Source organism: Pelodiscus sinensis, chromosome 13, assembly GCF_049634645.1.
Source record: "Pelodiscus sinensis isolate JC-2024 chromosome 13, ASM4963464v1, whole genome shotgun sequence".
Classification (NCBI taxonomy): domain Eukaryota; kingdom Metazoa; phylum Chordata; order Testudines; family Trionychidae; genus Pelodiscus; species Pelodiscus sinensis.
The window spans coordinates 25636845-25655329 of NC_134723.1; the positions used below are offsets into that span (position 1 = coordinate 25636845).

The following is an 18485-nucleotide window of genomic DNA, read 5'->3' on the forward strand; positions in this document are numbered from 1 at the left end:
ATTTAAGAAGATCCATAATCAGTACACTAAATCTACATCACTAATATCTACTGAGTTAAAAAAAGCTATTAAAATAGTGTCAATAGAGATCACTTATTTTAACTTTGTCCACCTTCCTCTGTGTTAAAATCTGAGTAACAGAATAAATTGAGTATGAGGTGATGGCTGAACAGAGATATTAATCAAATATTGAAAAGGTCTCTTTTTAGGGGTGGAGAGAAAAGCAGAGGGAATAATTACAATTTTCTAGAGCTATTGTCCACAATAGGAGAGTGGTGCTCAGATTTCTACTGTAATTAGACTGAACAATCATGCAACAATTATATCTGCAGAAACACAGAGCATGCTACCTTATCTTTTCTGTTGAAAGTGAGAAACAATGGCTATATCTGAAAAACAGTCACTCTCATTGGGTGAGGAAAATGAAATATAAATTGGGGGACCATATTAGGAATTAGCATGACAGAAATCCACAATAGAGGTAAATTGTATACTACCTTAAGCATCAGATTGCCCAGTGTAGCTAATTTAAATCATAGAGGCGGAAGAGACCTCAGGAGGTCATCAAGTCCAGCCCCCTGCCCAAGGCAGGACCAATCTCAACTAAATCAATCCAGCCAGGGTTTTGTCAAGCTGAGATGTAAAAACCTCTAAGGATGGAGATTCCACCACCTCCTTAGGTAACCCATTCCAGTGCTTCACCACTCTCCTAGTGAAATAGTTTTTCCTAATCTCCAACCTAGACCTCTGCCACTGTAACTTGACACCATTGCTTCTTGTTCTGCCATCCGTTACTACTGTGAACAGCCTTTCTCCATCCTCTTTGGAACCTCCCTTCAGGAAGTTGAAGGCTGCTATCAAATCCCCTCTCACTCTTCTCTTCTGCAGACTAAACAAACCCAAATCCCTCAGTCTCTCCTCATAGGTAGGGCTCGACAAATCATGTAATCTACTCGCTCGTGGTGAGTAGATTACAAGCCGGCATAGACAGCGCCGTGCGATCTGCACACGCGCAGCTCGCAGAACCACGTGGCTGGTGAGCGGGGCTTGCTGCTGCTTGGCTAGCCCTGCTAATAGGTCATGGACTCCAGCCCCCTAATCAGTTTGGTCGCCCTCTGCTGGACCCTCCTCCAATGCGTCCACATCCTTTCTATAGTGGGGGGCCCAGACCCGGACACAATACTCTAGATGTGGCCTCACCAGAGTGAAATAAAGGGGAATAATCACTTCTCTGGATCTGCTGGCAATGCCTCTCCTAATGCACCCCAATATGCCATTAGCCTTCTTGGCTACAAGAGCACACTGTTGACGCATCTCCAGCTTCTCAACCACTGTAATTCCCAGGTCCTTTTCTGCAGAACTGCTACTTAGCCATTTGGTCCCCAGCCTGTAACAATGCTTGGGATTCTTCCATCCCAGGTGCAGGACTGTACACTTGTCCTTGTTGAACCTCATCAGATTTCTTTTGGCCCAATCCTCTAATCTGTCCAGGTCACTCTGGACCCTATCCCTGCCCTCCAGTGTATATACCTCTCCCCCTAGCTTAGTGTCATCCATGAACTTGCCACCCATCCCTTCATCCAGGTCATTAACAAAGATGTTGAACAAAACTGGTCCTAGAACAGATCCTTGGGACACTCTGCTAGAAACCGACCGTCAACCTGACATCGAGCCGTTGATCACTACCTGCTTAGCCCGACAGTCTAGCCAGCTTTCTTTCCATCTTACAGTCCATTTATCCAATCCATATTCCCTTAACTTGCTGGCAAGAATATTGTGGGAAACGGTATCAAAAGTTTTGCTTAAGTCGAGGTATATCACATCCACTGACTTTCCCATATCTACAGAGCCAGTTATCTTATCATAGAAGCTAATCAGATTGGTCAGGCATGACTTGCCCTTCGTGAATCCATGTTGACTATTCCTGATCATTTCCCCCTCTCCCAAGTGCTTCAGAATGAATTCCTTGAGGATCCCCTCCATGATTTTTCCGGGGACTGAGATAAGGCTCACTGGTCTGTAGTTCCCTGGATTGTCCCTTTTCCCTTTTTTGAAGATGGGCACTACATTTGCCTTTTTCCAATCATCCAGGATCTCGCCCGATCTCCATGAGTTTTCAAAGATAATGGCCAAAGGCTCCGCAATGACATTTGCTAACTCCCTCAGTATCCTCGGATGCATTAAATCCGAGCCCATGGATTTGTGTAGGTTTAGCTTTTCTAAATAGTTTCTAACTTGTTCTTTCCCCATCAAGGGCTGTCCACCTCCTTCCCATGCTGCATTGCCTAGTACATTTGTCTGGGAGCTGGCCGTGTCCATGAAGACAGAGGCAAAGAAAGCATTGAGTACTTCAGCTTTTCCCACATCATCTGATACTAGGTCACCTTCCTCATCCAGTAAGGGCCCCAGACCCTCTCTGATCACCCTCTTATTGCTAACATGTCTGTAGAAACCTTTCTTGTTATCCTTCACAACCCTAGCTAGCTGCAATTCCAATTGCACTTTCGCCTTCCTGATAACTCTCCTGCACTCTCGAGCAACATATTTATATTCCTCCCTAGTCATCTGTCCAAGTTCCACTTCTTGTAAGCTTCCTTTTAGTGTTTAAGCTCACCAAGGATGTCCCCGGTAAGTCAATCTGGTCACTTAACATTTACTGTAATCCACCTGAAATACTAGTAACTACATGTAGTTAAAAGGTATGCAAGCACACTACAACATTTAAAAGCAGAAGCACACGTGCAGATACACCAAATTTCTGTCATTGATACATTGTATATGTTGCAAGAAAAATTACTATAACTTGGAATAGATTTTTCAGGCACAGTTCATTTTCAAAGGCAATTTAGTTCTGTATTCTCACAAATAATCCGTAGATTTCAAACATACAATTCACTAAAACACTCACATGTCAAAGCTGCATTATATAACATGATAATCTCTCACCTGATCCAGGACAAGTATTTCATCTGCATCAATTACTGTTGATAATCTGTGTGCAATGAAAACAGTTGTTCTGTGCTTCACCAGGTCCCTCATGGCACTGAGAATGTTCTGCAAAATTAAAAAGTGCATATATGTATGTATGTGAGTGTATAATACGCATCCATTAAAACTTTGTTCCACATATTACATGACCTGATTTTATTTTCTCTGAAGCACATTATCTATCTTAAGGATATGAAAAAAAAAATCTTTAAAAACAGGAACCGTGTAACTGTTAGAAATCCTAATGATTATATAAACTTAAAAAAACAATGAATAGTCTAGTAGGCTGACAAACGGAGTGCTATAATCATCATGAACAGAACAGATTATAAACAGGAGGTTACCAGACAACCCACCACCACCAGATTCTACAAGATTCTCTCCTGTGGTTCCACTAAAAAACATCAAAAAAATCCTAATACGACTGCTCATGAAACTCCCTGATGCTCATGACCAAATTTACACTAACACCCGCCACTGCCCCCCCTCCCAAATCAGGAGTTTTCTATCTGCTACCCAAGATACACAAAACTGAAAATCCAGGATGACCCATCATCTCAAGCATTGGCACACCTCAAACAGGATTATCTGGCTATATTGACTCTCTCCTCGCACCCCATGCTACCAAAACTCCTAGGGTATGTCTATACTACAGCGCTAATTCGAACTAACTTAGTTAAGCCCGCAGAGCCAGCCCAGTCCTCCCCACCGGGGGCTCGTACCCCATTCCTCCCTCACCTCCTTTCACTTACCCTTCCCTAGCCCCCCTTCCTGATGTACAAAATAAAGAAAACATGTGGTCAAAAATAGAATCTCTCTTTATTGAACAAAACTGGGGGAGACTGGGAAAAGGAGGCGGGAGAGGGGAAGAGAGAGGGTGGGAGAGGGGAGGGCAACTAAAATGATCAGAGGTTTGGAACAGGTCCCATATGAAGAGAGGCTAAAGAGACTGGGACTTTTCAGTTTAGAAAAGAGGAGACTGAGGGGGGATAGGATAGAGGTCTATAAAAGCATGAGTGGGGTGGAGAGGGTGCAGCAAGAAAAGTTCTTAATTAGTTCCCATAATAGAAGGACTAGAGGACACCAAAGGAAATGAATGGGTAGCAGGCTTCAAAGTAGTAAGAGAAAGTTGTTCTTCACAAAGCAAAGAGTCAACCTGTGGCACTCCTTGCTGCAGGAGGCTGTGAAGGCTAGAACTAGAACAGAGTTTAAAGAGAAGTGAGATCAAGTCATGGAAGTTGGATCCATGGAGTGGTATTAGCCAGGGGGTAGGAGTGGTGTCCCTGCCCAAAGTTTGTGGAAGGCTGGAGAGGGATGGCACGAGACAAATGGCTTGGTCACTGTCTTCGGTCCATCCCCTCCAGGGTCCCTAGGGTTGGCCGCTGTCAGCAGACAGGCTACTGGGCTAGATGGACCTTTGGTCTGACCCAGTACGGCCATTGTAAGCTCAGGGCTCAGGGTCGGGGGTCTCAGTGGACCACTTTGATTTTCATGCACACCTGTTCCTGGGTGGCCAGGCTGGCAGCTCTCCTGTCCTAGCCGGCCACTTTCCTGTGCCTAGTGCGGAGGTTGTGGATGAGGTCCACGATGTCTGCACTAGACCAGGCTGGTGCCCGCCTCTTGCGGTCCTGGGCAAGCTCCCGGGAGCCGCCAGCCTGGTCCCGGGAAGAGGGGGAGGGCTGGGGGGCATCGGGTGGCTGGCTCAAGCCGTGCCAGGTGCAGGGTCTGCTAGCTGGGTGCTGGCAGGCTTGCACCTGGCACGGGCACCGTAGGCAGCCCGTGCCCCTTTAAGGGGTCCGGGGCCGGGAGGGGGGCAATAGAGATTCCCTGGTGTTGGCCAGAGTGGCCACCAGGGAAAGCTGGTTGAGGGCTAGCCTCCCACTAGTTTGAATTAAGCGGCTACACAACCCTTAATTCGAACTAGTAAGTTCGAACTAGGCTTAGTCCTCGTAGAATGAGGTTTACCTAGTTCAAACTAAGCGCTCCGCTAGTTCGAATTAAGTTCGAACTAGCGGAGCGCTAGTGTAGCGCCTATCAAAGTTAATTCAAACTAACGTCCATTAGTTTGAATTAACTTTGTAGTGTAGACATACCCCTAGCTATCTTCAAGACACCACAGACTTCCTGAAGAAACTACAAAACATCAGTAATCTTCCTGAAAACACCATCCTGGCACCATGGATGTAGAAGCTCTTACCACCAACATTCCACATGAAGATGGATTATAGGCTATCAAGAATACCACTGCACACCTGATTACAGAGCTCTGCGACTTTGTCTCCAAATTGGAAGTAGTGGGTGAGGACAATCTGTATCTTCAAGTCAGGGGCACAGCCATGGGTACCTGCATGGCCCCACAATATGCCAATGTTTTTATGGTTGAATAACATTTCCTCAGCTCTTGCCTCCTAGCATTCTCACTCTACTTATGCTACATTGAGGACATCTTCAACATATGGACCCACGGGAAAGAGACCCTTGAAGAGTTTCACAGGGATTTCAACAACTTCCATCCAACCATCAACCTCAGCCTGGATCAATCCACATGAGAGATCCGCTTCTTTGACACTACAGTACAATTAAATGATGGACAAATTTCCACCATCCTAAACAGGAAACTTACCAACCCCTATACTTACTTTCATGCCTCTAGCTTCCATCCCAGACACATTTCTCAATCTATGTATACAGCCAAGCCCTAAAATACAACCGGATTTGCTCCAATCCCACAGACAGAAAAATACTTACAGGATCTATATAGAGCATTCTTAAAACTAAAATACCCACCCAGAGAAGTGAAAACAGATCGACTGCGCCAGAAGAGTACCCAGACATAAATTACTTCAAGACAGGCCAAAAAGAGAAAACAACAGAATTCCACTTATTACCTAAAGCCCACAACTTAAAACCCTCCAACGCACTATCAACAATCTACAACCTATCCTGGAAAATGACCCATCACTCTCACAGGTCTTGGGGGAAAGGCCAATCCTCGTCTACAGACAACTGCCTAACCTCAAAACAAATTCTCTCCAGTAACCATGCAACACTCCTCCATCCTAATCATCCAGGAACCTACCCCTGCATTCAGCCCTGGTGCCAACTCTGCCCACACATCTACACAAGCGAATTCACAATGGACCCAATGACATCAAGACATCAGGGGTTCATTTAACAGCACATCCACTAAGTGATCTATGTGATCAAATGCCAGCAATGCCCCACTGCCATGTATACTGGCCAAACTGGACAGTCACTACGGGAAAGAATTAATGGACACAAATCAGATATCCGAAAAGGCAACACAGAAACCAGTTGGAGAACACTAACTGCCTAGACACTCATTAATGGATCTCCAAGTTGCTGTGTTGTTTCAGGCCAATTCCACAAGTCAAATACACAGGGAAGGGTTGGAACTTAAGAATTAAACTTTTAAATGAAGTTATCAGATTGGAATGAACAGAGATATAGGCTGGCTCACATACTACCTAGGATACTACCACATCCTAATGACTTAACCAACCAATGGAGGTGCTAATTATTCTTATCAGCCTCTTGTAACTACTTGAACAATCTATTCACTGTCTTTTTTCCCTCCTTTTTCCCCCGTCCCCCTTCCTTTATTTATTCTTGGATCTGGACTTTTAATACTCTAGTCTTCTGAAGAAGTGGGTGTTGTCCATGAAAACTCATGATATCATCTACATGCTTTGTTAATCTTTAAGGAGCTACTAGACTATTCATCGTTTTAAAGTTTTTCCAGTGACAGACTGAGGGTACGTCTACACTGCATCCCTAGTTCAGACTAGGGATGCAAATGGAGATGACCGAAGTAGTTAATGAAGCGGGGATTTAAATATCCCACGCTTCATTAACATGATCTTGCTGGCTCGCTAGTTCAAATCACAGCTGATTCGAACCAGGAAGTGTGCACCGGGACGCGTTAGTTCGGACTAAGGGATGCAGTGTAGACGTACCCTAACTTGGCTACCTCTTGGAAACTTTTGAATGGTTATATAGTTAACCATTTTACATGGGGATGTACAGCCAGTGGGACCAGGGAGGGAAGGATGGTGGACGCGTGCCCCTGCAGCTCCTGGCGAGCTGACTGCCTCACACTGCAGTTTCTGCTAGCTCCACTCCCGGGGTGGTAGCTGCTCCATGGTACAGGCTCTTCAGGAGCTAGTAGGCTCCTGGCATGTACTGGCTTCCAGAGACTGGCCTCACTCCCAGGGAGCTGGCTGCCCTATGCTATAGGCTCTGCCAGCAGGCGCTGGAGTGCACCAGGAGCTGGCATGCACCTGCAGAGTCCAGAGCGTGGGGCAGCTGGCTCCTCAGGAGGGCAGAGTTTAATTGGTAACAGAAACTAATAAGCATCAGCCACTTAACCTCTTGCATCTCTAATCTATCTAGACAAATAATACACTTACGACGAAATAAAATCAAGCCATGTAACATGTGGAACAAAGTTTTAATGAATGCTAAAGAAAGTCTTCCAATCCCCAAACTGAGAAATAGCTGGGACTAAATTATGGAAGAAGCAACACAATGCCTAGAATAAGACTTCAGTGGCTCTGTAAAAGTTATCAAAGTGCAGCTTCACAATGTGAAGGAAAGCCAACAAAGGTTACACTTCTCTGTGAAACTTAAACATCTGAAGAGGCTAGAGGAAGGGAAGTATTCGCTCACCTGCAGAAAAAAAACTTCCGTATTTTGACTGTCCAAAAAAATAGTGCTGATAGGAGTAGCATGTCCAGGTATAGTGTTTTACTCTCCAAATCAATATTAAAGAACAGACAAGACTGTGGGTATGTCTACACTATTGAGCCAGTAAAGCTATGCTATAGGAGCCTGTCATATACATGCAGCCTATGCTGAGGGAAAGGGATTTTCCACTGGTGTAGAAATACCATCTCCCCAAAGAATGGTAGCTAGGTTAACAGAAGTATTCTTAATTTACATAACTGCATCTAGATGGGGAAGCAGGGATTAGGTCAACATAGCTATGTTGATCAGGGCATGTGGATTTTTCACACCCTGGCCAAAGTAGATATACCTACCTACATTTTAAACGTAAACCCTGGCTTGTGTCAACAAGGAACACAAATATCCCTAAAACCAAAGAAATATTTTATATCTACAGCCATCCGCATCAAGTCAGAACCTGTGTTTCCTTTTCCACCTTCATGAGTTGCATATAAGTATGATTTAAGGCTATGTCTACAATGCAATAAAAGACCTGCACCATGGCCACCGATAGTTTGGGTCGGTCTACTTGGGGTCTGAGACTGGGTCCCATAGGGTTTTTACCACATCACAGACAAACCCTGAAAGAGCTTGAGTTACTGCTACAAAGCTGGAATATGCATTTTTTCTTTATGATTACAAGATATACATTTCTGGAAAGAACTCATTTTTATTCACTGCCTTAAAGTGCAGCTGTGTTGAGCAAACATTCAGCTTTGTTTGGCAACCTTGTAATAAATATAGCAAAATGAGAGAGGGGAAAAAAAAGTAGTAGTCTTCAGAAATCTTTGTTACAAATAATAAAAACACTAGTAGATGGAAGGGATCATTATATTATACACCATAAGCATGTGCAAAGCATACATTAAATGATTCTCTATGTCTGTAAAATAAGCGGAATCTAGTGATCAGAGGTCAACGTATGCCAAATAACCCACACAAGGGGGGACAATTTGCAAATAGCGTTTTTAGCTTCAGTTCTAGAAAACATGATTAGTTCATGAAATTACTGTTACTGCTGAGATTTTTGTATTTAGCACAAAGATGTGGTTATTAAGTCTGATGTAGTTGCTGTGGTAGTGTCATGGCATCTGTGTCACAACATCCTGATGTTTCACAGCCCTTCCTAGGAAATGAATATAAATTAATGCCAGCAGGGCAGGTAATGCATACCTGGCTTGCATCTCGGTGCTATGCTCCACAATGAGTGAAAGGTTTTCTATTTTGCATTGTCACAATAATTTAAATTACCTATATTGTAATGAATGTTAAATAGCACCCAAATTCCTCCATTTAAAAATGGATGGTAGTCTTCATACACTATGAGTACATTAGCAACAGAAATACTTTCAAATGATGGAGGCTTACTGCTGCAACTGGACACTATAAACAGAATATTCTTGGCTCTGGATCAATCTTCATTGAGAATCTCAAGGTAAAATCTATGCTACAATAAAGAGAGCCCTGCAAATCTGTAGATATCGGCTTTGTATTCACAGGTATCCAGGGATCATTTTGGCAGATACAGATGTGGATACAAATTTTGTATCTAGAACCCTGCAAATTTGTGAACATCTGGTATCCCCATCCACAGATGCAGATACCTGCAGGTCATTTTTGCAAATGTGGATACAAATTTTGTAGCCATGTAAGGCTCTAGCAATAAGACCTGTGGCATGTCTATGAATGGCTAGGTAAACACAAGCTCTGCAGGGCTCAGGCTCATAGGGCTATAAAACTGAAAAATTCTGGGCTTGGGATGGAGCCCAGGCTCTCAGACGATGCAATGCGGGTGGGTCTCAGAGACCAGGCTCCAGCCCCAGGCCATATCTTTACACTGCAAATTTATAGCCCGGTGAGCCTGAGCCAAAGCCCGAGCCCGAGTCAGCAAACCGGGGCTTTGAGAGCAGTGCCATGTTTTTTTTTCCTTATCAGTATAGACACACCCAGAGTGTTTCTCAACTCCTGGCTTTTGAAGAAAACCTCCTTTACTCTCTAGAACAGGGGTCAGCAACCTATGGCTCGCAAGCCAAATATGGCCCCCTAGAGAGCCAGATATGGGTCTTTTGGAGCCCCAGATTGGCTCCACCTCTGAGGAGGGCCAGCAAAGTTGGACACAATGCAGCTGAAAAGACTTTAGATGCTTTATCCTAATTTACCTCTTCTGTAATTGAGTCTAAAGACGACGTGGCTTCATCGTAGAGAATAATAGGAGGATTCTTTAAGATGGCTCTAGCAATAGCAACTCTTTGCTTTTCCCCTCCTGAACAACAGAGAAGAAAAAACAAGGTTATTTTGACCTGATCAGATATTCTAACATCTGTGATAAAGAAAGAGACCTGCTAACAGGATGCAGCTGAAGCCCTTCATTCATCTTTGCCATACAAAGATTTTATATAAAGAGAGGGATTACAGCCACATTCCAAGAAACTTCCACTCATTCTCCTCATCAGAACCTTGGACCTTACCTGATAATTTACACATGGGACTAACATCCATTTGAGGGTGAAATGGCAACTAGCATTACTAGACTTTTTGCTGCCACTAACAGCAATTTTCTGAACAATGACACCAGAATTATTAGTTAAATGTAAGACTGATTTCAATTTTAAAATCAATGCATAAAGGAGATAGAAAGTAGCCTTCCAAATACAATTCAGTGGGAGTAACAAAGTGTTCAAGTGTTTAAAAAGAATACCCAGCAGAATTTTAAAGCAATAGCTAGCTCTTCTATGGCACTTTTTATTTCATGTACAGATCTTAATGTGCATAACAAAAGATGCTAAGAATCATTATTCCCATTTTGCAGATGCAGAAACAGGTGAGAAGAGGCAAAGTGACCAGTGCAAGATCAGACAGGTCAGTAGCAGAGCCAAGAATAAAACCTCAATCTTCTCTTTCCAGTGTGTAGGGTACTGGATATGGTTTCATGCTTGCTGCTTCCAACTCAGGACTATACACTCTTCAGCTCCATCATCATATGATGAAATAGCCTCCATCATCATGTGAAACTTGCAACATTATATGCTACCACCAATCTCTCTCATGATTCACTCCGACTAGCTTTCCACTATCTGGCTTTATTCAGGTGCTTCCTAAAATCCATTATGGTAATGTAAATATGAGTCTCGAGTTAACTACAGCAGCCTTAAGTTCTTGCATATACAATATCTAACACCACCACCCCCTACTGTCTTGTGTTGATGCAACCCTTACTTAATGTGTCATCCATGTATATTAGAATATGGTTAAGAAGAGCAACAAACAGAAGTTGCGCTATTTGTACAAGATGCTACTTTTACTTCTCTCAAGAAATATCCAGTATGCAGAATATTATTGTTTTCTAGAGCCTGTGTTTAAAAATGTATGCAGTGATCCCATAATGGTGACCTTCTCTTACAGAGTTGGTTGGCAGAATGTACAACATTGCTTCATTTACTTTTGTTACAACCGTTTCATCCCGTAAGATAAACGTTGATTATAGCTTTAAATTATTCAGCATTTATTTATACAATTCACAGGCTAATAACGTAGACAATGTCTTGAGCACAAATCTCACAGCTTATTTCCAAATAAAACTTTTAGGTTTAGAAGATAGTTAAGGTTGAAACATTCAATGAAAAACCATGTACTCATGTACGCATACACCAATAAAACACACAAAATTCTATATCACCCCATCTAGCCACCCCAAAAGTCCTACAAATGAACATGGTAAGTCATCCAGACATTTCTTAACTGCTAAACAATCACTCCTCCATCCTTCACTATCACCCACGTAACTCTGTCCAGTAAGGATGCCAATCTTCCATCCCTACTTTCCTATGACACGCAGATGTGTAATCTTACTGAACTGTACAGACGGGGCAATGGTGGGACGAGAGAAGAAAGGCAGGTCTGCCTGTGGTATGGAGATGGGTAGGTAGAATTTCAAAAGATGATGCTGAAATACTGGCATCCCTACTGAGCTGAAGCTGTGGTACATTCTCTGTAGCATATGGTGGTTGTGCTGCTGGGTGAGGTGTATGTCTCTGGGTGGAGCAGCACAATATACATTAACTTTTTATTTCCTTGTTTCCTAGGTTTTATTTTAAGCGTGTTACATAGCCAGTAATATTAAGTAATCAAATGCAATGCATATGTATTAATTTATACCAAATTCAAAACTGCAAGTTACCATAAAATTATAAAATCCCTTTTATTATTAAAAGGATCAATTTCCAGTATGCTGTACCAACATGCCTCATAATATTATTCACTTAAAAAAGTGGTGTTAGTAGCTGTACATTTATACTTAAAAACAACCCATACTTGGAAAGTCCACACACACTTGTTTAAGCCTTCAATATAACATAAGCAGCAACAGACACCATCAAAACAACCACATCAAACATTCAAATTCTACCCATATATATTCTTCTACTAACCCAACACATCACACTAGAAGGAGAAAAGGATATGTAGTTCTGACATTAATGTCCCCTGAAAATAGATTCCTTTAAATGCCTTCTAGAATACAGAGACTTTGAGCCACTAGTATTAATATTTAAACTCTATATTTATTACATGTCAGCTAAGATCTTCAAATTAATTACATCTCAGGATGATGTGTGGGAAGTGTGTACAGAGTTTGGAGCAAGCAAAAAGGGTGAAAAGAATGTACATATTTACGGATTTACCTGAGAGCTTGAGTCCTCGTTCACCAACTTGTGTGTTGTACCCATTGGGCATTCGAATAATAGCATCATGGATTCCTGCCAATTTTGCTACTGCATACACCTCTTCTGCCGATGCACCGATATTGCCATATAAGAGGTTGTAGTAGATGGTGTTATGGAAAAGAACAGCATCCTACAATTGTACAGAATACTCTAAATATGAAAACAGGATTGATATTTCATAGGTGCAAGTTGAAAAAAATCAATACAGATAAGTGTATACTCTTCCCCTGAACCTTTAAGGGAAAAATGTTTCTGGGAAAATGTAATTAGATGTTTCAATATTTTGAATAGATATAAGATTTAAAGATCTTAATTATTTCACTCAAAATATAATACACATTCTAGTTTTACCATCTCGCAACAAGTGCTAATGACTATGTAAAACACCATGCAAGAAACCTCTTCAGTTCCATTAGTAACATCTCCTTGATGTTTCAAATACAAAGTTACAAGATTTCCTGAAATCCTAAAACAGAGATTTTCAAATTAAATCTGACTACACCAATATGGTGAGTTTGTCTTCCATTTGAACCAGAGCTTCTGAATATCAAAAGTTACGCTCTCAAGGATAACTTATGGGATATTATAAAACACTATACCTGAGGCACAACTCCTATAGCCTTCCTCAGGCTTTCCAGGCTGATATCTTGTATATTCTGACCAGCAACATAAATGTTTCCTTTCTGGGGTTCATAGAAGCGGAATAGTAATCTTACTATTGTGCTTTTTCTAAAATTGAGAAAGGGGTAGAAATGAAGGTTAAATTTTAGTTTAACATTTGTAACTCTCATTCATTATAAAAGCATGTCAGAAAAAAATATTTCCAAAGCAGAATAAAATCACATTTCCAAACGCCAATCAATGATGCAGAATTTGGTATAGTCCATTTACCCACCCTGACCCACTACCTCCTACAATGGCCACTTTCTTTCCTGCAGGGACTTCAAAAGACACTCCAGTAAGGACTTTCTGCCCCTCAAGGTATTCAAAATACACGTTATCAAAGGCGATGGTAGCAGTCTGTGGTGTGATGTGCAGCGGTGGAGCCAGCTCTTTGTCCTATTAAAAAAAGAGTTCCACTTTACACACTGCCCAGAATATATTTCAAACAGTTCGACAAGCTTAACAGTCAACTTTTTAATTTAAAAAGTGAAAGGCAGATGCTTCAGCAAGTTAAAAATGATCTATTTGAGCCATACATGTGAAGACTGTTTTATCCCTCTCCTCTCCTGAAGGTCAAAAACATCCCTTCTGGTCATTCAGCTTCTAGGTAGCTTTTTTGTGTAATAAATTCTGCATCATTAATTACAGCAACAGCCAAAAAACAAAACCAAAGCTTAAGAGCATGGTGCAAACACTATAAAAAACCCTCAATACCAATATAGCTTCTTTGTGAAATAACATTCTCTCTCACTAAAAGGCTTTGCAAGTTAAAAGCAAAAGCTAGTCCACTAACTGCTAGGGTTCTATTGTGTCTGGTATTGACCCAGACAGTCTGGTATTTTTGCCTCCTGTCTGGTAAAAAAAAAAAATTTTTTCCCGGCTAGGAGGCAAAATTACCAGATACCTGGCAACCCTAGCGCCCGGGCCCATGGCTCCAACCCCCCCCCCCCCGGGCGCTGACACCGCCAGCCCCCATGCTTACTTGGTTCTGCAGGGAAGGTAAGTTCTGGCTTGAACAAGAACACAAAATGGTCGTTGGCACAAAGCCTAAAGACCAAGAGGAAGAAATGCCTTCCCTGGGTTTTAGTGCTCAACTACTCCCCTGTTCCTATCCCTGTTCTGGCTCTGCACTCACTCTGAAAGGGGCCATGCTGGTTTTTTTTTTCCCTTAAGTCTAGGAGTCCTTTTTTTTTTGCACTCAACAATTTTGGTCCCCCCCTTTTTTTCCCCCCCTCAACAGAATTTTTTCCACTGGGATTTTGGAGGGGGGGAGGGGGTGAGAAGAGGTGTTTGGTATTTTTGTTTCAACCATCTGGCAACCCTACTAACTGCACTTAACACCCACAACAAACAGCGCTTCCTTATAGAGTGTCTCCTTGTAGAATAGAAATTAGGCCCGAAAAGTAACAGAAGACGAAGCAAGAACTATCACAAAAATAACCCTAATAATGCTGAAGTAACTTTTTTTAAAAAGAGGTAGTTATTACTTACTTTAATTCTTGTGTCTACACTGAGCAGTGTAAACAAGGTGTTCATATCTATGAGAGCTTGCCTAGTCTCTCTGTATACTGTTCCCAGGAAGTTAAGTGGTAGAGAAAGCTGGAACAGCAGTCCATTCACCATTACCAGATCCCCAACTGTCAAGTTCCCTTAAAATAAAGATAGGGGAGACACAGTATTCATATTAAATATTTTACCAGGATGGCACAAATATTTTAGGCCTGTTAGTGTGAAATCCAGCATAGTTTGTGCTATACTACTTTTACAATAGGACAGAACTGTTTAACGTCTTGAAAGAAAAGTTATTCTTGGAGGAGGAGCATTTGTCCAGTGACGTGCCAAGGCATTACTAAAGTGAATTTCATTAAGAGACAGATTGTATAGTAATAAAATAGAAAATTCTAGGTCGGGAGATGTTACCAACTCCACTGTTCCTCTCTTTGCAATGGGTTCTAAAAGACTTTAGAAATATAATTAAGATTCAACTAATGGACCGTAGACCCAGGGGCATAATTTCATGGACCAGAGAGGGAATGTTAATTTTCTATGTAGTTCTGGTAAGATCACTCCCAGGATGTTAAGTGATGCTATGAGCAACTCAGAACACCAAATACATAGAACAGGAAGGTATGCAAAGAACAGCCAAAGAGACAGACAGGCGGTCAATCCTCAGATGTCCTCAATTTACTCTCAGCCAAAGAGAACAGGCATGGAAGGGCTCCAGGCCACTGCTCTATCCTCTGTTTATGGGCCAGCTGGGGGCTGGCATAGGTTACACTGGCTACAATAGTCAGATATTGCACCAGCCAAGGATCTGTCACAACACTGAGTACTTCATGTACACTGCCTCCTTTCCTCTCGTCTATTCCTTATATGTGGGCAGGGCAGCAGGCACACAGACAAAATTATGCCAACATTTGTCACCCACAGATTCCCATGTCAAGAGAAATCTTTGCTTACTCCTTTAGGGCATCATTCTGGTGCTTTGTTATGCCTGAGATATTTTAGTTCCACTCAATTAAAATGATGACCAAATGGAGTTATTCTGCTGCCATGTTAGTCTACAAGTATTTAATGGTTATTCCATCCTATCCGAGGTAGAAGAGGCATTGTTTAATGTGATTAACAGAACTGACAGATGAAAATCTGTAAAAAAAAAAAAAAAAAAAAAAAAATATGTACAAAATTTTTTTTATTGGGGTCTATTAGATTGGGGAATAGTCTTCTGAGACTAATGGTGACTCTTCACTAGAATCATTTTAAAATAGAAAAGACAAAGTACTAGAGTACAGTAGGCAGCACAGGAAAACAATCTTGCATAGGCAGGGGATGGACAAGGTAACCTAACAGGAAAGATTTTTCCCTTATAAAAATATCTTCAGTAACAAAACCCCAGTAAAAAGCCATATGCTAATAAATGTAATAATCATATTTTTGTAATACTGTAATCATATTTTTGTTGGTTTTGACGTCGGTCATGACACTTTTCAAAAATTCTGTTTATCCCACTTTAATTATTTTGTTGGATATGGCGGATATCTAGCATTTGTTTTATTGCGGGGATAGTAGCTAGGCATTTTCCTTCTCATCTACTACCACTGTATTTTTATTCTGTTGTGTAGGTTTGTGAGGGTGAAACCTATGCTTTAGAAGAAACTGGATCTTCTCTTAATGGAGACCATATATTACATTTGCAAATTCTCTGACTTTAGGAGATGAATAATGACTGGCATCTCTGATACTTCTAAAGTTAAAAAATTGCTGAATGCTTATATTTTAAAATCCCAGTCCTCTAGAGTATTAACTGTATGAGTACCCTGTTCTATTATGTTACAACAGAAGCTATCCATCTGACTATCAAAATCGCACTTCATTGAAAATTATGTCCATTAATTTAAATGTTAATTCTCTGGTAATGGTGGGGTGAACCTTCCATTTGAGCATACCGAAAAATGTTTGTTTTATTGTATTTTAATAAACTGTACCAACAGTTTAAATTGAAATAAAATATTTTACAGTTGTCGGGAAAATTTTATGGTGAATTAACTTATGCAGAAAATCTCCATTTGTTATTACAAAAAATCCTTAGCTATTTAGTAAAGTAGCTCATGAATGTGCTATCTTTCTTAGAGATTCTGGGTTTTTTATGCAATCCTATACCCAAGTTTTATGTTTTGTAAGTTTGTGTTACTACTAGCTAGGACAGCTAGCATTCCAACCGAGCTACTTGAAAAACAAGAAATACTAAAAGACAACTTTACCAAGGAATTAGAACCAAATATTCACCCCCCCCACAAACAACAAGAATTTAAAATTACAGTATCAGCAGTAATATCAGTCTTTGGGCACGTTTACAGTAGAAAATTAGGTCGATTTTATTTACTTCAACTCTAAGCATCCAATTTGACAAATGCAATTTTGCAGGTCCTCACTAGGGGGCTGTGGTCAACAGAGCACATCTTCACTGTCAGGGTTGCATTCACCCAAGGAGTGATGCTCTGTGGGTTGCTATCCAGTGCTAGGGTTCCAATACTTCATGGAATGAAAACATTGTTGTGGATGGTTATGGGTGTTTGTCAGCCTCCCGTGTTTGCGGCTCAGAATCAGTCTTGAATTTGATCTGAGGAAGTGGGTCTGGCCCACAAAAGCTCATCACCTAATAAACCATCTTGTTAGTCTTTAAAGTGCTACATAGTCCTGTCTTTTCTTTCATCGTGAATTGTGGTATGCCTGTCTAAGCTTCTTTATTGTCACGCAGCATTACTGTGACTCCCTCATGTAGCCGTTATCCACCATGCTCTGTGCGATTTTGGCATAGATATCAGCATTTCTTTTGCTGGTTTGGAGCTCTGCCTGCACAGACACTTATCCCTCCCCCGATGGCAATCAGATCCACTATCTCCTGAACCCTCCATGCTGGTGGCATTTGTGATTCTAGACATGCATGCTCAGTTGTGCTGGTGAGCTCTTCATGCTGCTCCAACAGGAAATTAACACTTGAAAGTTCCCACAACTTTTCCTGCTCATCTGGTTGAAGAGCACTGGAGTTCAAAGTGCTTGCCAGGGCAGGGCAAGATATTCACATGATAGCACTCTGGAGGACAGTAACTCTGAATTACAATACACAGCGTTTACACTGACCGTATTTCATGGCATGAATGTCACTTCAGGCTTTACTCCACTCATTCAGGTGGAATGCAGGGGTCAATTTTAAAAGCCTGTTAGGTCAATGAGAAGGATTGGATAGCATAGACACACTCATTACAAATTTGACTTAATGCTGAATATCTCAGCCTTCACTCTTATTGTAGACCAGACCTTCCTAAAATACCTTAATCCAGTTCTATTATTAATGCAAAGAGGAACTTGTGTTTTACTTAGAGGCAGATCAATTACCTGCAATAATTCCCTGACTAGCAAGCACCATAATAGCTGTTAAGCCAACACTGAATATAGCACTTTGCCCAAAGTTCAGCATAGCTAAGGTAGCAGTAGTCTTCAGTGATGCATTTTCATACGTCTTCAAAAATCCATCATATCGCTGTGCTTCATATTTTTCATTATTGAAATACTACAAGATAGACAAAGGTAGAAAAGAGTGTCATTCTTTAAAATGTGCTAGATTCAAAGTACTTTAGCTAAACACATTGTAACATACTACACACAGACATGAATCAAGGCTTCAAAAGTATACTGGATATCTACTCAGTGGGTGATTAAGCCTAATACCCAAAGACAGGTTCAAAAGATGAGGATACAGCAGCCCAGCCAGGCAGAACAGGGCCATGACCTGCTTAGATGACCAGAGCCCAACTCGTATATTTACCAGATTGTATAATTTTTCGAGCTCTGATCATGAGGATGTTG

At 41.4% G+C, this 18485-nt stretch overlaps 1 protein-coding gene and 1 long non-coding RNA gene across 2 annotated transcripts in view; one reads left to right on the plus strand and one right to left on the minus strand.

The window, feature by feature from the left end:
- Positions 1-18485, plus strand: part of LOC142831230 (uncharacterized) — a 65097-nt gene that overhangs the window by 46198 nt on the left and 414 nt on the right. Inside the window, exon 2 of the long non-coding RNA XR_012906901.1 lies at positions 10544-10593. This is a non-coding gene — a long non-coding RNA (uncharacterized LOC142831230). The remainder of the gene's footprint in view (positions 1-10543; positions 10594-18485) is intronic.
- Positions 1-18485, minus strand: part of ABCB7 (ATP binding cassette subfamily B member 7) — an 86115-nt gene that overhangs the window by 3885 nt on the left and 63745 nt on the right. Inside the window, exons 9-15 of the mRNA XM_075940890.1 lie at positions 18015-18189; positions 14610-14767; positions 13351-13514; positions 13055-13184; positions 12414-12585; positions 9894-9997; positions 2947-3054 (exon numbers count right to left, since the gene is read on the minus strand). Of these exons, the coding sequence (XP_075797005.1) occupies positions 2947-3054; positions 9894-9997; positions 12414-12585; positions 13055-13184; positions 13351-13514; positions 14610-14767; positions 18015-18189 (1011 nt within the window). The remainder of the gene's footprint in view (positions 1-2946; positions 3055-9893; positions 9998-12413; positions 12586-13054; positions 13185-13350; positions 13515-14609; positions 14768-18014; positions 18190-18485) is intronic.